The 21,995-nt window shown below is 39.6% G+C and overlaps 2 protein-coding genes and 1 long non-coding RNA gene across 5 annotated transcripts in view; all 3 read right to left on the bottom strand.

Moving 5' to 3' along the window:
• Window positions 1-864: 864 nt before the first annotated feature.
• Window positions 865-7,014, bottom strand: LOC116616126 (T-box transcription factor T homolog 1). Of its 2 annotated transcripts, none has more exons than XM_032378021.2 (7): window positions 5,060-7,014; window positions 4,696-4,960; window positions 4,231-4,374; window positions 4,061-4,122; window positions 3,894-3,952; window positions 3,240-3,413; window positions 865-1,686 (listed from the first exon to the last, which is right to left on the bottom strand). In XM_032378021.2, the coding sequence occupies exons 1-7, from the start codon at window positions 5,263-5,265 to the stop codon at window positions 1,415-1,417; spliced, it is 1,182 nt and encodes a 393-aa protein (XP_032233912.1). In that variant the 5' UTR covers window positions 5,266-7,014; the 3' UTR covers window positions 865-1,414. The 2 variants fall into 2 exon arrangements, with proteins under 2 accessions (XP_032233912.1, XP_032233913.1); XM_032378022.2 differs by having other exon boundaries at window positions 4,231-4,371.
• Window positions 7,015-16,977: 9,963 nt separating this feature from the next.
• LOC5509100 (ATP-citrate synthase) overlaps window positions 16,978-21,995 on the bottom strand; it is a 43,568-nt gene continuing 38,550 nt past the window's right edge. For both annotated transcript variants that reach the window (XM_048722309.1, XM_048722311.1), the window contains one exon: window positions 16,978-18,182. In XM_048722309.1, the coding sequence (XP_048578266.1) occupies window positions 18,067-18,182 (116 nt within the window). In that variant the 3' untranslated portion in view covers window positions 16,978-18,066. The remainder of the gene's footprint in view (window positions 18,183-21,995) is intronic.
• Window positions 18,348-19,547, bottom strand: LOC125560508. Its single transcript, XR_007306674.1, has 2 exons — window positions 19,336-19,547; window positions 18,348-19,303 (listed from the first exon to the last, which is right to left on the bottom strand). It is a non-coding gene; the product is annotated as an uncharacterized LOC125560508 (long non-coding RNA).

Here is a 21,995-nt window from a genome sequence, read left to right as displayed (position 1 = left end):
ATATATATATATATATATATATAGTATGTATGTAATGTATAATTAACAGTGAAATTAAAAAAAATGAATTTTAAACTAATTAAAAATTAAATGACAAGTTAGTTCAGATCTGTTTACATAAAAAAAAAGCTAGAAATCGGGTGTCTTTATTCGAACGAGATTTGATTAATTTGGACAATCCTAGGTTTCTATTGAAAGTTGAATTTACACCCCCTTGTCAAAACAAAGGTCAAATCAATTGAAGAAACCTCGGAAAAAGCTCGCCGCGTCTTGTTTTCCAAGCTGGAAGACAAAAGCGCCGACATAGTACACAATGCTACGGCGGCAACATGAAAAGACTTGAACATCAACTTGTGTGTGCTTTAAGTTCTTCTGACATGAAAGAGAATAATCTAAGGACAGTTTAACTACAGGATAAGTTTGTTTTTTGCCTGACCCCATTAATGCAATTGCTCTCATATATGCATACAAAAGCCGTGTATGCCTGTCAAAAGTAAACGCAATGTTTGGCTGTTCACTTGCCAAATTGTTCTCAAGAATTCTGTGTATTTGTAGGTAGTTGTTATTAAAAGCGATAGTTAGTTGCTATTTCAAATATTTCTAGCTAAGTTTTTTTTTTTATAAAAATAATGACAACCCGATAAAAAGAGCAATCTGTTCCATTTGGTGTCGAGTAATCTTGGCTTCTAGGCTGTTTGGCTGCAAGGTGTGAAGCCATTGAAATCGGTTCTGTTGCGGCTTCTTTTTATAACGTTTAATTTCGTCGGGCAGCGAGTTTTGAGTTTGAAGATTATTCATCTTTCAAAAATCTCAGAGCCTTATACCTGTGAAATTGAAATTGGACAGTAAAGCAAGAGAAAGATGTTTCATTTCAACAATTTATTTAACGCGATTCAATGTCTGAATATTGATGGCGCCATATAAGATCGCCTTTTTATTAATATACAATTCCCTACTTTCTGAAGTAGGCTTTTCTATACAGTCTAATTTAGAATCAAAGAACAATGCAAAAATGATTTGAACAGATAATATTTACAATTTTTTTCTAAATCATCGAGTTATTTCTTTTGTAAAATCATTTAAATATTCGTATTTTCGATATCTATTAACAATTTGTTAAGCGTCATTTGGACGAATTTATTTTCTTTCCTTAAATTTCTTGTACACTAACAATCCGTCCCCCCAAAAAACCGCACAGATAGCCACTTCCGGTTGAAAGTTAGAAGTTGATCAGAAAATTCTAGAGTTGTTACCCCCATTTCCTTGTCGCTGAATAAAGGCCCCTCTGCTTGCAGAGTGCGAGATACCGAAAAGGTCTCTGAAAGCAGGGCAAAAAGCAAATATACTAAATTATGACTTTGGCAGACGCCCTCAATCAATATATACAAGAACAACTGTTCTGAGTCCTTGTACTTTAAGCTTGCGGTATGGTGTTCCAGCTTGAATGGAGAGTCAGCCCCCCGCTTTGCAGAAACTTGGATTTGTCTGTTTCTCTTCGATTCATGGCTTCATCGTGCCCTGGGCGTCCGTAAGCAGCGTTACTAAGTGAGAGTGTGAGCCCGGCGTGGATTCCCGCGCTTTGTGAGTGATGGGCGACGGTGCTTGGCACAGCTAGGTTCTCAATGGAAGCTGGGGCGGGAAAGAGAAGTTGATTCGACTCCGTGGCGTAGTACTGTTGGGGGTGACCTACAAATAGTGGAATTAACATCATGTTATTCAACTCTTTTCTCTATGGCGTAATACTGCTGGGGGTAACATTGAAATAGTGGAATTAACATCATGTTATACAACTCTTTTTTGTTGTTTGAAGCTTGTTTGATAATGTTTTCAAGGGTTCAAAGTAAAACCTAGAAACTATATTGAGCTTCTTGTCTAATGGGCTAACGATACGTGTCGATATAGTAAATTTATTCAACTAGGGAACAGAAAGTTATGATAAGCTCTAGATACCTATAAAGCCCCTCGTTTTTCCTTAGTCCATAAGCTCTTTCAGCACTTTAAAATGATTTGGGTAGGTAGGTAGGTAGGTAGGTAGGTAGGTAGGTAGGTAGGTAGGTAGGTAGGTAGGTAGGTAGGTAGGTAGGTAGGTAGGTAACTATAGGTGATTTTCAAATTCACTAAGAATTTCGCTTTGTCTCCTCTTTCACGGTGCCTCGTGTCGAGTCCCGAGGAGAAACAAAGTCGCGTTGGAACAGCTGCACAACTAGTTTACGTAAAAAACACCTAAGATTACAATTTCATAATCAAATAAAAAAAATATTGCCTCAGAAACGGTTACAAGAGTTATAGGGTGACGTGCAAGCAAAGTAATTTTAATATTAGCTGACAGTTTAGATAGCCATAAAGTAACAAAAGGAAATAAAAAAAGCCGATGTGTTTGTACGAGTGACCAGGCATTTCATTTATATAGCTAGTACACTAGACAAAGATCGTTGATAGAGACCTTCGAAGATTGACACTTTCAGGTGCAACAATAAGCTGTTCCGGTTTTCTTGGATTTACTATGTCCTAGGGACATCTTTGTCTGGGAACAGGTGCGCTATCAGTATACTTCTTAAGATAATTGAAAACTTTTATTCTCGACATAACACGTTTACAATTCAATTTAGCTTCTCGGCTCTTTTTCTTCAGCACTTCCGAATTGTTTCTTATCTGAGGGAGGGAAAGTTTATTTAATCAAACCTGCGGGTGAACGAAGAAGTGGCAAGAATATTTGAGATTTAATAAAAGTTAAACGATGGAAAATTGTGCGAAATGGCTTAGTAATACAAAATAATGTGGATAGTCTAATTTGTTAAACCTTTTCATAACGTAATCCGACACAAATCGAGTTTCAATTAATTTTGTAATTGAAGTGAAATTTTGACGGGATATAAAATGTTGTAGAAGAGAATCCATTACAGTGGAAAGCTTTTCATTTAAAAAAGAAGATCACTAAACCAAATTGAAAAAGAGATCTAAAAAAGAATAGAAGAGCTAGACTGAAAGTAGTTTAAAAAAGGATAACAGAAAAACCACTGACTAATCTAATAAAGAAACGCCAAATATCTTTGGAATATGCTGATGACTGTACTAACACAGCGCTGAGTAATCAAAAAAGTATTTTCATGTTTTCTTACCATCTAAGCAATGTAGACATGAGTATTTTATTAATCCCTTGCACAAATGACTACGGCAAAGTTTTGGTTTCGGCATCTCATTGCTAGTCTCTGTAGAAAACAGCAAGCAACGCTACTTACCAGGAGAAGATAAATCCGTCCGCTTATGGTATGGGTTGGGGTAGGGCGCAGGTCGATGACTTCGGATGCCTAGTTGGCCTATTCTGTTGTACGGAGATGAAGGAATGTGAGGATACGAGGAAGGGTGGTGATGATGCGGGTAGACCGGCGTGGACCCTGCACAGAACCATCCATCTAAATAGGGAAGAGAGAGAGAGAGAACAATTTTTTATCAGAGGTACAAAAAACATACCTAAAATAAACTTTACATGTATAATGATTAAAATAGACATGTTTGCACGATGGCTATTTGAACCCATTCGCGATGGTCGACCCTATGGCATTTTACACGGTTGGATCACATTGTCAAGTGCAAATAGTCCGATCAATAATTCGCGAGACGATAAAATTGGTGAATAACTGCGAGCCATTGACGTACACTAGCAAACGCTATTCCCCCAGGGCTATCCTTCCGATAACAGTGTTAATCTTGTAGTTCTTGTAATAACAAGAGTGCGTATAGAGGTAAAACAACGCAATGTTTTGACTGCAAGTGTAGAAATCACAACGAAGGCGTGAAAACGAAATTTCGCGGCCGATCGTCTTTCACGATGTTATTATATTAAAATATTCGTTTCTATGTTTGCCGTAAAAATATTCTCTAAATCGACTTACATTGGGAGTAAGCTGAGTGCGATTCGGACGCTTGCTCCAGAGCCTCCTTTTGTTCCTGCCTTAAAACGTAATAAAAAGAGTAAGAGAACATTCGACGTAATCCCCAATTGTTTGCTTGGCGACTTTATGCTTCCATGTTTATCAAAATTGAACTGAAACTTACATACCGTTCTTTAGCGTCCAGGAAAGCCTTAGCGAACGGATTGTACTTTATTTTTAGACTCGTGATCTGGAAGGAAATAAGTCATGTAACAGGATTAAGGCAATGTTATAAGTGTTTTTATATGACACATAATAAGCACGTTCGAATTGTTTGGGAAAAAAGGCTTTTAAGTACCTCTTCGTTTTGATAAGCGGTGACTGCTATAAACTGAGTCTCGGGAAAAGAATGCGAGACGACTGTACGGTTGTTATCCGACGCGCCAACTTTTATGATATGTAACCGGGGTTCGTACTTGTGTAGAGAGTTTAACATGATCTGCTGACCAAGAAAACGAAAACATTAGTATCCCCCTTTACCTCCTTCACGACCAATTTCGCATTGAAAGATTGAACAAAGCTGCCACCCCACTTGCGAGTATCATGTAGAACATTTAATGATTCTTTTGTCAAGAATAATAAGTGCAATAATACTTGTCGCCAAGAAGCCTTATCTTTTTTGCCTCTTCACGGCTCTTCAAAAGCGATTTAACGGCCTTTAAAAACACTCGTAAAACCAGTGTCAGTAGCATCAAGGACAAGATTTCTTGAATTTTTTCAAGTAAAACTAGTTGTGTCTTTTCGGTAAATTTTCTATCCTCACCTGTCCCCCAGAGTTTTGTTTATTTGTGAGTTTGACTTTTGAAAAGCCAACAGGCTGTTTCATCCAGTGCGCTCCGAAGTTAGGCGAGTCGGGGTGAATGTAGACGCAGCTCGGAGTAGGCGGCTCGGGCTTCCCGCCTGAAACCCACTCCCCATTCACGTACTTCCATCTGTGTCCTTCCACGCAGACGAAATCCAGGAGAAAGGAATACATGGCCTTTGGTTCGAGGCCTGTCACGTTTACTTTCAGCACGGGGAACATGCGCCTACAAAACAACAAATGTCAAACTTTAACAACCCTGTCAAAAAAACTCCCCGAGAATTATCACATGTTTCACGGAATAGTCCCTGGTTGTCAACCATACCGTCCATTCTTTGTGACGATCATCTCGTTGGTCAAGGATTTGAATCTCCTCCAGAGGTCAGCTTCTTCAAGGACGATCTTGACTTGGCTGTCCTCTGTGTTCTTGGCATGTTCTCCCAGATCCTTGTCATCAGTACTGGCCATGGTACTCTCGGCAGCTTGTAGGATGTCGTTGACGGTGAAAGGTTTCTTCTCGTCCGAGTGCATGTCCGACTATGCTTGTTCTTTTGCTGGCGGCTTGGCTAAGAGCTCTTAATGCTCGGGTTACTAATAAACTATTACTAGGACAGATGATCCGACAAAATGAAATTATACCGTCCACGATTCAGTGAGTTCTCTAATTAGCCGTCAATGAATAAAAGTCACACCTTGTTCCCACATGTCAGAAAAGTAATCAACTATGCGTAGCCAGGTCTATATTGGTCGGCCAATCACAGCGCAGCGCAAAGAGAATTTAATCGCGGGTCACAGGTACAAACGTTTAGCAATAAACACTACGAAAATAAATATGACTTGCGCGCGGCGTATAGCCAATAAGATACGATGACGAGAAGGGTTTCTTTACACAGGGCACATTAGTAATGATTGGGCCTCTCTCAAAGTTAAACATCTCTCATAGGGTGAGAAATAATAAGCCAACAAACCTGACACAATTTTACTGACGGTTAACCTTTTGGGTCAAACCATTTAACAAGGACGTTTAGCAAGGGCGTGCATGATAGAGGTCGAGGCATCGGGCTCCGGCCGTAGCAGCGGACCAAAATTAACACACGTTGGAAGTTATTGTTTTCCATCGTAGTTTTACCGCGGTGACATAAATCGTCATCGTATCTAGCAATAAGTTTAATTAAGGGTTATACTTAAAGTACTTATATTATTAAAACTGGCAATCTAACGCTTTTTTAGTATCTACATGTCAGTCAGATCCTCTCGCCCAACTCTAACATTTTGTAGTCAAAGGTCGTTGACCAAATAGAAGAGTGTCACTTTGTATAATGCTCCGTGCGAAGATTAGAATCTTTACGGCTAAAATCTGTGCACACATTTTTTACGGTTATGGTTCACAGCTATGGGTGTAATAAGTGATAGGCCGCAATAAGAACTACGATTAAAAAAATGTCCACCGCCTTTTTCCTGGACCTAGCTGTGAAGCAAACGCGCCGACAAAACCAATAACTTAGCTCCTGGCCGACTGCGTTTGTCGGTACGAGCGGCCACCGCGGCCTGTTTTCTTCATGCACAATCACCACTTATTTCCATCGCAATCGTTTTGTTGATGCTAATTTCAACACAATGTTTGTGTGGAAGCGCAAAACAATACTAGGACTTAGCGTGTTATTGATTCTCGGGTACGGTTGCCCGACAGGGGATGAAACCATTCACTTGTAGCGTTTAAGCTAGCCCTTCAAAGGGGCCGGCGTTGGAAATTACCATAAACAAACCAACACACCAACAGCGTGAATGGTCTATACCTGGCCAGAGAGAACTATTACCCCAAGATAACTCGATTTTTTACTCAAGCAATTAGTTCTAGTGGGCTTCCTTCCATTAGTCGCTTGTTCCCAACGCTACCTGGAAACCAGCTCGCTTATTCGGCGGCATCACAGAGACATCCGTGACAGCTTGACGTCGGATTCCAGATTACGGATTTTGCGCAAACAAGTGGGCGAGCCTTTACGCCTGGCATTTCAAACAGCAATTTCACCGAAAGTAAATAACCACGTACCTCAGGAACGCATTAGATAACATATCTCTGTGTTTTGATAACCAAGTTATTGCAGCCCTGACACCTGTTTATATGAAAGCGATATCACCTCGAACTTTGTTTTTCTTTTCTGTCCTACCGTAAACTTTAAAACTCTTAAAATTCTTATATGAAATGTTTGGTATGAAAGTAGTGAGGACGAATAAACATTTGCAAACCCTATGTTTCGCGTATTGATATTTGGAAGTTCGCATTCAAATAAAAAAAAAAAAAAACGGTTTATGGTAGCTAGCAAAGTGTTGTAAAAAGGGAATACAAGCCCCGTCATCAAATCCCTTGGTTGCTCGCTATAACATCCCTAACCAACATAAATATGCCAGGTATTCACAGATCCATGGCGGCTTAGCGGCTAACCTTAGATAGCCTTGGACACTAACATTCATAAGGCAAAAAAAAAACTTTTTGGACAGGATCCATCAAGATATCAAAATAATTCATAACCTCGGAAACATGTTGAATTCCAGAATAGATGTCAATAAAGTTCAATGTATTCTAGTTTGCTTGTAGGGAGTTTTTTTTTTTGCAGAGTTTCACTTGTTCACGAATCGAATACAAATAATCACATACTTGATAGGATTAGTTCAGTTTAGAGCCTATTTTGTGTCTTTATAGCTCGTAAAAAGAATTTCCGATCCACCCATATTAATCCCACCGCACTTGATTAATAAGAGCCCTAAAAATTCCACGCTCAATTTCCATGGATATTAAAAATGCGGTAACATACAGAGGCAAGTCCAGTTCCGATAGAAAACAATAGAGCTACGTGCCGCGAGTACGTTCCAACCTTCATAGCAAACAAATCAATCCAGCAAGTCGAACTCGTACATCGCGGACAAGCTGGGAAATGAGATGAAACCTCCAAATGATTAACACCTTAACATCATTTCGCCATGTGGAGATAGTAAAAACCACAGAGAACTGACTCGTGTCATCGAGTTTTACGAGGTGTACACAATTTAAGTGGCAACGATAACACAAATTAGTTTCCAATCGTGCGCAGTATTTTGCACTGTGGCATACAAGGACATTATAAGATACTATCAAATTAAACAAGAGAGAGCCTAAGAATTCTCTCCATAGTTCTAATAATATCAATTCCGCAAGAGCTTGTAGTTTCACGAGTCAGTCATAATAGATAGACATATCACAGTTAGTCACCCCTTTTTTACACTGCCTCTCAATGGTGTTACCGAGTCAGTCATAATAGATAGACATATCACAGTTAGACACCCCTTTTTTACACTGCCTCTCAACAGTGTTACCGAGTCAGTCATAATAGATAGACATATCACAGTTAGACACCCCTTTTTTACACTGCCTCTCAACAGTGTTACCGAGTCAGTCATAATAGATAGACATATCACAGTTAGTCACCCCTTTTTTACACTGCCTCTCAATGGTGTTACCGAGTCAGTCATAATAGATAGACATATCACAGTTAGTCACCCCTTTTTTACACTGCCTCTCAATGGTGTTACCGAGTCAGTCATAATAGATAGACATATCACAGTTAGTCACCCCTTTTTTACACTGCCTCTCAATGGTGTTACCGAGTCAGTCATAATAGATAGACATATCACAGTTAGTCACCCCTTTTTACACTGCCTCTCAATGGTGTTACCGAGTCAGTCATAATAGATAGACATATCACAGTTAGTCACCCCTTCTTTACACTGCCTCTCAATGGTGTTACCGAGTCAGTCATAATAGATAGACATATCACAGTTAGTCACCCCTTCTTTACACTGCCTCTCAACAGTGTTACCGAGTCAGTCATAATAGATAGACATATCACAGTTAGACACCCCTTTTTTACACTGCCTCTCAATGGTGTTACCGAGTCAGTCATAATAGATAGACATATCACAGTTAGTCACCCCTTTTTTACACTGCCTCTCAATGGTGTTACTTTCATGGATATTGCTCCAAGAGGTTTCACTGGTAAAGGGGGCACGGGGTGAAGCACCTGTCTTACGAACAACCGAACATTAAAGCCGCATTATCACCAGTTCACTTCCGGAGGTCCGACGGAAACCTCGACCGTTAAAAGACAAAAGAATCTATTAGAATCCGAGATATTTAATAGGCCATTCGCTCTAAATTATCGATCACATCCTCGAAGAAACTTCCAATAGACACACTTCTTTTAATATTTTGAAATATTTTCGCGTTTTCCGTTAAAAATACTCGGAGATTGTTACGTAACCGACCGGAAGTAAACTGGTGACAATGCGGCTGTTTTAGGACTGACATGACGTAAACCACGCGATAGCTGACGTCATCATCGCATACAGTATTGTTGATACAATTGAGTCAACACGATCTATAGTTTCGTCTTGCTCTTCGGCTTGCATCAGAGCTAAAACCATCTAAAAATGTCATCGGTGAATCTTAAAAATCTTACAGCTTTATGTCTCAAATAGCTTTCTATTCGACGATTCTATTCTATTCGAGCCTTCACAATATAATTATTGAAGGAAAAATGATTTTAAAAAGTGTTACAGTAAATTACTCAAGCATCGTGTGTGTATTTTACGAACTCGGTAGTCTCCGGTAGTCTCTCGGTAGTAGCCGGAAATGGTTCGGGCGCTACTCGTCAAATGGTTAAACCATAGAATTCCGATGTTAAACCATAAAAATTCGATGTCTTCGCCTCCCCTTTCCCTTGGAAAAGTGACGCAAATACAATAATAATAATAACAATAATAATAATAATAATAATAATAATAATAATAATGACGACGACGACGATGATGATAATAATAATAACAACGACGGCGACAACGATGATGATAATGATAATAATAATAATAGTGACAGTAACGGTAACAATAACAATCATCATCATCACCACCACCACCCTCATCATCATCATCACGTGAGACATAACAGTAGGTTTACAGCTCTCCTCAGGTTTCAAGTGCTGAATGAAAATAAGAAGAAATAGCCCACAACTAAAAAAAATGTGTTTCAACGAGTTGTTTCAGCTATCACAGGGTTAGATTGTTCCCAGGAAATGTCGCTTTAAAATGTTATTCTCTTTCTTAATTTTGGTCTCTTTTGTCTTACCTTACTAGAAAGCTTCACATTTTGGCGGCTATATTTCCATAAATCTCATTATCGGCCAAGCTCTAATAAAACCAAAAGCTATTAAAGGAGTACCTTCTATTAAGATGCAAATCCCTTGGACTCTTGGATACGAAATATTTTCTTGATTGCAAGTCCCTGTGCGAAATCATGCAGGTGCGATGTAATATTAGTCGATTACAAGACTCATTTCCTAGGCAGTATGAGGGGAAATTGTCCCATCTTTATTGAGAGGGAATCGCGATAAGCTGCTATAATTTACCAGCCAACAAAATTAAGTTTCAAGTCTTATTACGAGTAGTTAGCGAGAGAGAGCGAAAAGGGGTGAGAGGACGAGTGGCTCACTGTGGTAGCGGCCACGGATTCGATGCCAAAGTTTTGTCCTAATATGCCTACCCTCCCCTATAATCATTAGGGGCGGATCTAGCTTTTCGCTGAAGGGAGGGTTTGGCTCAGCGACTAAAGGAAAGGGTGTAATTATTTTTGTTGCATATGGCTTTCTGGCAGCCCAAGGGGGGGGGGGAGGGTTTAAACCCCCTAAACCCTCCCCCTAGATCCGCTACTGATCATTCGAAGACGATATGAATCATAATCATGAAAATAGGCTTAAACTCTAAAAATTGTCATTTCTTCATTTCAAGTATTTGAAAAAAAAATCGAATAGTAAGAAATTGAGCAAACAGTAAATCCAACAAAAAGTCCAGTACACGTCTTTTGTTGCTCAATTATAGAAAAAGACTTGGCGCTAAACACATTGCGTCTAGTCATTCTTACATTCTTCTTTAGGGGGAGCTCATCATAGTGGGAGCTTAATTAATTTTTTGCGCTTATTCGAAGCTAGGCGCTTATCGCGAGAGCTGTTCATCACTGATGACATCAATTCAAAACGACCGATAGCAACGGACATTACACATGCTATGACGGACACCGAAAAACGGACCTGGGGTCTCCAGAATAGCACGGTCATTGATTAAATGCTCGCAGAATTAAAGTAGCAGTAGCACGTAGTTTAACATTTGCATGTAGCTCCACCTAATTCGGCATACTGGTACTAGACATCCTTATCTTCAGCACTGCCCTATTCCTTGTCGTCAGATATTGAACGCAGACAAGGGTTTTTTTTTACGCCAAAGATTCCCGAAAATGAGCGCCGACCGGAACCTTTATTCAAATTTATTCAGCTCTAATTTTCACAGTGACCCTGCGCGTCCTGTCACGTGACACCACAGAAAATCCGATGATTGCTTTATTGACAAAAACTGACGGAGAGTAAGTCAGTATTTGTTATTTATCGTATGTAGTACCGATTTTAGCGTCGTGTTGGTAGAGTTTGAAAATGTTGGGAAGAAACATGTCGATCGTTACTTTTTATCTCTGCTCAATTGGAATTCACGATATTTGCGAAGCCCAATTTGAATGTCTACTCCATACAATCTTTTTAAGATGTAAAAAATAATTTCCGAAGTAACCTGACGGCTGCGCTCCATGTCGTGATAAAAATATATATCATCTGAAACCCCCTTCCATATCAATTCCAAAAATATATGTTTACGCTTCAGAAAGCTCTGGGTGTGGCCGTACGGCGTGGTTCTTTATTCCAATTAAAAACCACAGGGAACCCTGGGAAGGTTTTTGGCTACCACAGGGTACCCATACTCTCAAATTTGGAAATTGGTTTTGGGATTTGAAAGAAACACATGTAATGTTGTGAGCTTATCTTTTTCAATCTATTCTGTTTAAAGGAGTTATATGGATAATATGAAATATATATATCGAACCACGAGAAAACATAAGCCAGCAAAAACTTTGGGGATAAGACCTAAAGCTGAAAACCTCTCGTAAACGCCTCTGAGCATTGTTCAGATGAACGGGAAGCTTTCGGCTTGGGCTGTATCGCTGTTTATTTGACCAGGTTACGGGACGGGTGGTCTTTTGCTAGTGCGCTGGCCTCTCAATGCCACTGCAGTAAGATCAAAACGCAAATCCTGGCTCAGAGCTCCAGGTATTTTCAAAATTTATGTATTTAGGATCCTGGTATCCAACGACGTTATGAAGTTCTTTTTGTCTGTGTTTTTTGGTCTTCTCAAACAAGGGATACTAAACAGAGATCCAATCGTTTAGTACCTCCACAAACCAAAACCAAAAACTAGACCAGAGGACACAAAAGAACCATACTTGACAGCACTTCATGGTAGCGATACGAAGAGTCGGGTGGGTCATATTTGCGTACTCAGAATACTAATTCTATACCCACCCGACCACTCTTTGTATCGAACGCAAACAAACTCCTGCCCCTCTGGATGGTTTTTTTGCCGAATTGTCGTGGTCAGACTTGTTTCCATGACTGATTAGGTAAGGTGTAATTTCAATTCGTTCGCTTGTGCTTTATAATGGCCTTCGTAAGTTAGCTTCATCAATCTAGCGATATATGTAGAGAAATGTATTTTTTTTTGCGTTGATTTTATTTAATTTAAAATAAATTCAGCAGAAGTGGCGTGACAGAGTTTGGGAATAACTTTTCACCCTTGTCTGAATTTAAGCCTTTAGGCTTGAAATCGGGTTTTTTGAAAAACCCGAATATTTCTGAAAAAAACGACGCATGGGTATAAAATAAGTGTTCCAAACATGAATGGACACAATAAAGAGTAAGACATATGTATTTGGAAGGAGTTTTTTTGAAGACCTAATTGACATTCACAAACGAAGTTCAAAGCACATGCTAAAATGCGCTGAGTTGAGTGGGCTCCCTGTAGCACTCCGGCTTGCTGGCCGCCCTAAAAGCTGAATTTAACTCGCTCGGAATTAAATATTTTGCCGGAATTCGTTCACAGCATTTAGTCCAGCGGATATGTGCAGAATTTACCTTGAATTGAGCACTTTTTTCTAAAGTTATAGATTTTAGCATAGTGATAGTTTTTGATACCTCTTACAAGATGCTATAGAGCCAAGCTCAGTTCGGCTTTAATTTCTGATTAATAATGAATATTGATTTGGCCGCCATTTTGAACCGGATGTAAACCGGAAGTAAACTTTTTCCCAAAAAATAAAAAAACTCGCACATTTTAAGAAAGTTTACTCATAGACAAATGAAATATAAGTCAAAAGAGTTCTTAAGGGTGTACTGACATTAGTGTTGCCCAGCGATGCCGTTGCTACGCTGGTGGCGTTGAGCGCGCGCGATCACAAATGCCGTTTTGGCGGGAAACAATTTTACTTCCGGTTGTGACGCGCGCGTCTTTGTTTACAAAAGATAAATGTTTGAGACAAATGCTGTAAAATAAAAGGATATAAAATACGAAATCAATAGTGCAGTTTTTTGTTGTTGGGAATGGCTTGACAGTGGTGAAAGTGTGGTTATGTTTAGAAAAAAGCAAGGCTTGCTGCAAAACAACGTTGGAGAAAAACAAACGAAAATTTTTCCGAAAATACGTCTCGGGCTACGTTTACAAAAGATTTCGGCTGTCAAGTAAATATTTGCTGTGCTAGCGCCAGGTTAGAAGGAGAAATTCAAAGACAAAGAAACACAGACACAGATTTAGTAACAGTAAAAATACCGGAAGTCGACTCGGGGGAATTCCTCAAAACAACGCCGGTTTCGCCCAATCTTGCCGATCTTTCTGAATTTCACAGCCGGATCGATTTAGCTCAAATATTTGAGGACCTTGGAGTGGAGACTAAATTATCCCAAGAGGGAACATAGCAGACCGCGAAGGGGTGCCACGAACGGGTCGATAATATATACGAACATGCTGCTCATCAAACGAAAAACCTCACCGACAACACTCTAAAAATAACGCCCGAAAATTATGTCCTTACAAATAAACAAACCCTCAACTTGATAGCAAATATTGCACACTGCGAACATTGTAACGCGCTAATTAACCGTGAGGAAGCTGCAGTGGTAGGGGAGACCAGGGGCAAAGTTTCTATAACATTCAAATGTAAACAATGTGGGGGTCAAACTTGTGTCTCTGATGAAAACACAATTGATGGTACTGCCAGAGAAAGGGCATACTTATGTAATTTCCTCGCAATTGTCTTCTTGGTTTGCGGGCAGTATTTTAAGTATTATTTGAACTGTCTTGGCTGTATGGGTTTATACCATCTCAGTGAGAAGCAATGGTAATTTCATACCCAATTTGTCTCAATACTTCATTTGGAATCCGAGCACGTGGATAACCATCAAATACAAAAGTGGTTACTGCGCACGCGCGGGCAATCGCGCGGGCTTTGCTTCACTTCCGGTTCGGCGTTTTCTATAAGAAAGCTTTTATTGTCGCCAAATCATTTCAAAACGCGATATTTTTTCAGTATTCCTTTTTATTAAAATCTTCTCTATAGAGCCAAGCATGCATTTATCGTTATTCTAGCGGAAACTAGAATTATATCGATTTCAGGACCTTTGAAAATTTGTAAAAAAATAATTTCTCAACAATTTTTAAAACGCATGCTTGGCTAAATACGCCCATCTCTCAAGATTCTTAAAACGCATTTAAAACATATTTTCGACTATGTTTATTCGAATTATTTGCTTTTTTCTGTATCAATGACGTCACGTGATGACGTCATGGTATGACGTCATCAAAATAATCAGAATACTTTTGGTGGTCAACTTGGCAAACACCAGACCCTTGTGACTTTTTTCAAGGCTTTTATGCTATATTTAATTTTCCTTAGCAACAGATGTCAGTACACCCTTAACGTAACAATATTTTTTCTAAAGTTTTGTAACTTTTACGGTGACAGCGATTTTGAACCGGAAGTAGTCAAGAGTAAATACTGGCACGCTTGTTTCACTTTGCGCCTTTAAACAAAAATAAAAAAAACTTGTTTCAGGAGTAGTTTAGGGTCATCTTTTCAAGATAAGCTATGGAGCCAAAAGAAAATCTGATTTAATCACGGATTATCTTGGGATATTAAAATGGCCGATAATTTAATCCGAAAGTGAAGTCACGCGTCGATACTCACTATTTTCGAAAGTCGTCAAATGATCTAAAAGACACATATAACCAGCCCAAATATTAACGCTCAATAGCAGGATCAAGAAAAATGAAAGAAGACAAAAGCAACTGCTTATGTGACAAGCCTGGTGGGGATACCACGTGCTCCGGGAGCGGGCCGCTCCACCAATTGACTTCAACGTCTGTAAACGACCGCACACATGAATGTGTGCAAGTGCTACAAAATGAACAGTTTCTAACAGTAGGAACTGTTAATCTGGTGGCCTCGGGTGTGCCCTTATCACTCTTCTTGCCTTTCTTCCTTTTTCTACAGAAGAGTCAAAGGAGTATCTCGCCAATTAGAATTTCACGCATTTACAGGTGATACTGTATCCTGTTGTGCGGGTAGGAGGAAAAGACAGTACTTGTTGTATTCCCCGAAGCCACAGATGGTCTTCGACAGCTAGCCTTCAGGCCAGTTAAGATAAAAGACAGAATGGTTGGCAACACTTGAGCGCTTTCCACTGCTTCTATACGACCGAACAAGTACAGAGAATCGGAAGTGGACAAGGCAAGAATGCAGCTCTTCGTGAAGAAAGGAACAGCATTTGATGTCATTCTACCGACGAAGGCAGCTATCATACAACACACCAAGAAAGCTGCCTTTCAAGCAGGCTATTGTTGGGGGCAAGTACTCCTCCCTGTCTCAATGCTTCCGTCTTTTTAGCACAATGGGCAACAGTTGCCATAGCCGCTTTAAGCAAACGCTACTAGAGCTTTCCAAGGCGTGCCAAGAAGCCAAGGAACTATTAGATGAGGAACCAAGAGCTATTAGATGCAAGATAGGCTGCCCAGCACGCTGCACTTGCACCAAAGCCAGCTTGAAATGTTCAGCCCTTTGAAGCTCCACTGAATCGTATAACGATAAAGCTGTAAAATATCTTAACTGCATTAAAAAAGAAAACAATTCTCATCGGAGTTTGTTATTACGTTAGACCGACGTATTATGAACCACACTCTTTTTGTTTTATAAGAATCTATTTTTAAGAACGTCCAGCCTGACTAAGATTTCACTAACTTTTTAACAAAATGCCGAGGCTCACATAGCGAGAAAACATTTTCTTTATATTAAATCGGTGCATTTATCATTTGTGCAATTCTATTTAAAAAAATGCTTCATTGCTTATCCGTATATGCATTAATCCGGTTTGATCAGACTGTGCAGAAACAGATTTGGAAACCTACTACCGGTTTAAAAAAGGTAAAATTAATAGCAGAAACCTAATCAGTTTTGCTTTTTTTTACAACTTAAAAGTATTAAATGTATTTCATGAATATTTTAGTCGTAGACTTTTAAACAAGTTGTGCATCTCTGTGCTTTCAAAAATGCCAAATTTAATCCCCAGTGCAAAATGGCTGCAATTATAATAAACCATATTAGTCGGTGATAAAAGCCCATTTTATCTTGGCTCCATAGCTTATCTTATAAAGGTTATTTCAACCTACAACTGCTTTTGCTAGAGGGCGCGGGGTGAAATAAACGTCCGAGGTTTTACTTTCGACTACTTCCGGTTAAAAGTGGCTATCACCTTTTAAGGTTCCAAAAATGACAAATTTGCGGTTATTTAAAAAAATATTGGGTTTAAATACATTCTTTGACTTTCGTATGAGTTGTATAGTGGAAAACAGTATCAAAATGTGCAAGTTTATTTTTTTTTTTTATAAAAACGTAGTTTACTTCCGGTTCAAAATGGCGGCCAAATCAATACTCCTTATTAATTAGAATTTAAAGCCGATCTGAGCTTGGCTCTATAGCCTATCTTGAAAAGGGTATTAAAAACTATCACTATGCTAAAATTGAGCAAAAAGTGCGCAATTCAAACACATATCCGCCGGACTAATTTTAGTGTGAACCTTTTAGATGCCATCAAGACCACCACATTTCAATATTTAAATTTTATCTGCTGCGAACGCACACATTTGTTAACCAGCTCGCAGTACGACTCTTGCTCGTCGCGGTCGCAACAATACTCCCCCTATACCCTCCCCGCTGAGGTTTTGAAAACTCGCTTCTTAAGAAATGTCTTATTTGAAAAGAGCGAAAATAATTAAATGAACGGCGGAAGCTTTTATTATTTGTTGTTTTATTAGAACTTTAACTTAGACAATTCGACCGCTTTTACGTAAACATCTGATTTCTTAAATCTTTCAATTGTTGGTTGAATGCACTTTATATCATTCTCTATAAATAGTTTTTAGGGCAGTACGTTTTAATAAATGTTCCAACCCTAATGTATGAGACTTCCTAGGTGACCAATCCAGGCCGATGGTCAGTGATAACCACAATAACCACGACAGAAGACATTGCTTCATATCACCTCACAAGTTATGTGTGCTTCATATCACCTCACAAGTTATGTGTGCTTCATATCACCTCACAAGTTATGTGTGCTTCATATCACCTCACAAGTTATGTGTGCTTCATATCACCTCACAAGTTATGTGTGCTTCATATCACCTCACAAGTTATGTGTGCTTCATATCACCTCACAAGTTATGTGTGCTTCATATCACCTCACAAGTTATGTGTGCTTCATATCACCTCACAAGTTATGTGTGCTTCATATCACCTCACAAGTTATGTGTGCTTCATATCACCTCACAAGTTATGTGTGCTTCATATCACCTCACAAGTTATGTGTGCTTCATATCACCTCACAAGTTATGTGTGCTTGAAAAGTAGAGTACACGCTATAGACCGAGTGACTTTGCCCCCCCCCAATAAGTCATCATATACGTGCGTTGGCACTACCGGCCACCAACACAACACAACAGTTAGTTAGTTCTCCTGGTTAATTGAATCACTCCGAAAAAGTCCATACTACATTAAAAAATGGCATCCCCCGACTGCTAAAGTATAACAATGCTTTCAATATTTAAAAATTAGATAAACGAACATAATTACTTTATTTAGATCCTCACGTTATTCATCGCGTTTCCCTTTGTCTTGAAAGCCCTGCACTAAAACATCCTGTACCCAAACCCCTGTGCTCAATAACCATGTCCTAAAAGCCGTGTACTCAAAACCCCTGTCCTAAAGGCACTGTACTCAAAAACCCTTATATGTAGTACGTTATCTCAATTCGTGTACCAATCTCTGGATGGAGTGTGTACGTTTTTCTGGTAGGCCAAGGGATTCCCGGCCCTGGCTGGGTGCTACTCGAAGCTAGCGGGGTGCAAGTGTTGAAGATGGTCGGGCATGATGTAAGTGATGTCGTCCCACGGGTGCCGGTACAACCCTTGCTTCAGGCGCTTTTGGTCCAAGTAGTGCCCTACAAAAGTGTAAAAAAAATTCACAGGTGAGAGAAATACTATCAAAAGCCGGGGGTTTACCTTATTCTTCTTTATTTTCGTGCGTCTTTACCTCGGTGATGCTAGATACTGATCCCTCAGTTAGCAGTCAGTTACTACTCAGTTACTTACACGGTCTTACCTAATTTTACTCAGTTACTTACACGGTCTTACCTAATTTTACTCAGTTACTTACACGGTCTTACCTAATTTTACTCAGTTACTTACACGGTCTTACCTAATTTTACTCAGTTACTTACACGGTCTTACCTAATTTTACTCAGTTACTTACACGGTCTTACCTAATTTTACTCAGTTACTTACACGGTCTTACGTAATTTTACTCAGTTACTTACACGGTCTTACGTAATTTTACTCAGTTACTTACACGGTCTTACCTAATTTTACTCAGTTACTTACACGGTCTTACGTAATTTTACTCAGTTACTTACACGGTCTTACGTAATTTTACTCAGTTACTTACACGGTCTTACCTAATTTTACTCAGTTACTTACACGGTCTTACGTAATTTTACTCAGTTACTTACACGGTCTTACGTAATTTTAATCAGTTACTTACACGGTCTTACCTAATTTTACTCAGTTACTTACACGGTCTTACCTAATTTTACTCAGTTACTTACACGGTCTTATCTAATTTTACTCAGTTACTTACACGGTCTTACCTAATTTTACTCAGTTACTTACACGGTCTTACCTAATTTTACTCAGTTACTTACACGGTCTTATCTAATTTTACTCAGTTACTTACACGGTCTTATCTAATTTTACTCAGTTACTTACACGGTCTTACGTAATTTTACTCAGTTACTTACACGGTCTTACGTAATTTTACTCAGTTACTTACACGGTCTTACGTAATTTTACTCAGTTACTTACACGGTCTTACCTAATTTTACTCAGTTACTTAAACGGTCTTACGTAATTTTAATCAGTTACTTACACGGTCTTACGTAATTTTACTCAGTTACTTACACGGTCTTACGTAATTTTACTCAGTTACTTACACGGTCTTACCTAATTTTACTCAGTTACTTACACGGTCTTACCTAATTTTACTCAGTTACTTACACGGTCTTACCTAATTTTACTCAGTTACTTACACGGTCTTACCTAATTTTCCGGGTCTTTGGGGAGAGAGAGGGGCGCTTATTCGAATTATTACGTAACTTACTGGGAATTGGTTGTCAGCATAAATAGCTTTTGAATACACCTATTTCAAAAAAGGTTGTCAGTGCAAAGGTCGAATGGCAAATAGTAAATGGCAGTTCTAAGCCCGAACGGTGCTTCTGGGTACTAATCATTCGTAAAATTTAAGGTGTTAAATAAAGTCTAGCAATGTCAGAGACATACATTGATGATCTTTAATAGATAATTGTTTGATTTATCCATATTCTTCAGCATTTAGTAGAAATTTAATGAGACCTATGGTTCCTTTCGGTCCTAGAACTGCCATTTGCCAATCGCCATTTGCCGTTTCGCACTGACAACGTTTTTTGAAATAGGTATATGTTAAGTTTATATTTTAGTACATTTATCGTCACATGGTGACGGGTCCAATTTTTGTCCTAGTTTGATAAAGGATTACTATGCGAAGACCACGCATTTTTAATAATAATAATAATAATAATAATAATAATAATAATAATAATAATAATAATAATAATAATAATAATAATAATAATAATGATGATGATGATGATGATGATGATGATGATGATGATGATAATAATAATAATAATAATAATATGTTTATTCGTGGCACTTGCAGGGGACCTGAATTACAGGCACGGTCAGCATGACGTGCGACAATACAAATTATAACTCACATGCATATTTACTAGTTACAAATTTCCCGAAACGGTCAGTGTTTGTGGGCTTACAACTAAATGTGTCACTCTTCTCAAATTATAATGCGTGTCCCTTTTGATTCTTGTGCCACTTATTAAGCGATACAGAGGATTGCTTGGCTTAATGCCCTGAATAAACCTGACACATTTGTCATTCCTTCTTCCAGCTAGCGTGTCGAGATTGGCAGCTTGCAAGGCAGCTGTATAGGATATGTGCGGATAAATAATTCTCAATGCGCGTTTTTGAATAGCCTCGAGATAATTTGCGAGGTATTGTGGCAGGTTAGCAAATACCACAGATGCGTACTCTATTACAGATCGTATGAGAGAACAATAGACCAAAACTATATCGACTGGTGATACGCCACAACGTTTAAGCTGCCTCAATGCGTATAAGCTGCGGTTGGCCCTTTTCAGTACGTAGTCCACGTGCGCCCCCCATGATAAGTCATCTGACACATAAACGCCTAGAAGCTTGAACGACTTAACACGCTCGATGACATAGCCCCCGGTGGCAATGGGTTGGCACACGTGGCTATTGTAGTGTAAAAAGTCAACCGACAACTCCTTACATTTGGCTGGATTTAGGCACATGTTGTTTGTTACTGCAAATGACTGAATGTCAGATACAAGGAATTGTAGAATGGAGGGCGAGTTCTTAGGGATAATTTCTAGGATCGAAAGATCGTCAACAAATTTTGCTCTAGGGCGCCAATTAGGCAGTAGGTCATTGACCATTACTGCAAAGAGTATGGGCCCGAGCCTAGTCCCCTGGGGAATACCGCCATTCAACGCTATAGCTTCCGACATAAAGGATGAAATCCTAACAGCCTGAGTTCTGCCTTGTAGAAAGGACGCAATCCAGCGAACTAATGACGGATGAAGGCCAAACATCTTGAGTTTTTCAATCAGCACTTGATGGTCTATCAAATCAAACCCCTTCTTGAAATCAGCAAAGAAGAACCGCACCCAGCAGTTGTCCCAATCAAGGCCCTCGAGAGCGTGGTGTAAAAGGAAGGCGAGAGCTTGCTCGGTAGATTTCCCCGCAACAGCAAATTGGTTCCTGTCGAGGCGGTCCAAGATGTTGGGGAGAGCCCTGGACAGCGTAAACCCTTCCATCAGTTTAGCGACTTGGCAGGTCAGGGAAATCGGGCGGATGTCACTGACTATTGCTTTCGGGGGCTTCTGCTTAGGGAGAGGGCATACCGTTACGCGCTTGAGTAGTGGTGGGAGGTAACCTTCCCGTAGAGACGGGTTGTATAAGTCTGAAATTACGGTGGAGAGTTCAAACGCAAAGGTCTTTAAAATAATATTTGGTATTCCATCCGGCCCGACTGACTTCCTCGTGTTGATGGGGCGCAGAGAGTTGTACGCTTCGCGGGATGTGACCAGAAGGTAGTCGGGAATGTCGTGCACTTCGATACTTGCAACGTCCAATGGTGTCAACGGAGAGAAGGAGGAGGTGAGACCGGCGAAAAATTGATTGATCTTCTGGCAAAGCGCGTGGACATTGTCAATATCTCGACCGTCAATCAACTGCTGGTACCATTCGCCCTCGCTTTTACGGAAAATTGATTCTTATTTGACGCTGCAGCACACACTACCAATATACAGTATGACAAATAAAGTATGATGGATAGAGTTGACACGTAGCCATCTAGGGCCAGGCTGTCGCGTGACTGAATTGCAAGAAAACGTACTGCGATACCCTGCTAGCTTGTTTCGAACAGTTTACTCATCTAGGAGGCGTTTTTGTTAATTTGTGTCCGTAGGAGAACATTCTGCCGAAAACTGCCACAAAGTTCCCAGAGCCCACGTACCTTTGTGCCAGCGGCAAAGTACAAGGCCCTGGGACCAAGGCCCTGGGACCAAGGCCCCGGGTAATGTAATGACTCCAACTAGAAAAACGATCTCAACAAAAGC

This window comes from Nematostella vectensis, chromosome 2, assembly GCF_932526225.1.
Source record: "Nematostella vectensis chromosome 2, jaNemVect1.1, whole genome shotgun sequence".
In the NCBI taxonomy this organism is placed as follows: domain Eukaryota; kingdom Metazoa; phylum Cnidaria; class Anthozoa; order Actiniaria; family Edwardsiidae; genus Nematostella; species Nematostella vectensis.
Note: the sequence above shows the minus strand (reverse complement) of the source record. Positions and strands in the feature narration are given on the sequence as shown.

What these genes read in the sequence shown, in the direction of transcription:
- LOC116616126 (XM_032378021.2), bottom strand. Translation starts at nt 5,265, where the DNA reads ATGCACTCGGACGAGAAGAAACCTTTCACCGTCAACGACATCCTACAA. An exon ending in GCACTCAGCTTACTCCCAAT is followed by an intron (nt 3,414 to 3,893) that starts GTAAGTCGATTT and finishes TTCCCTATTTAG; the next exon opens with ATGGATGGTTCTGTGCAGGG. An exon ending in GACGGATTTATCTTCTCCTG is followed by an intron (nt 1,687 to 3,239) that starts GTAAGTAGCGTT and finishes CACTATTTGTAG; the next exon opens with GTCACCCCCAACAGTACTAC.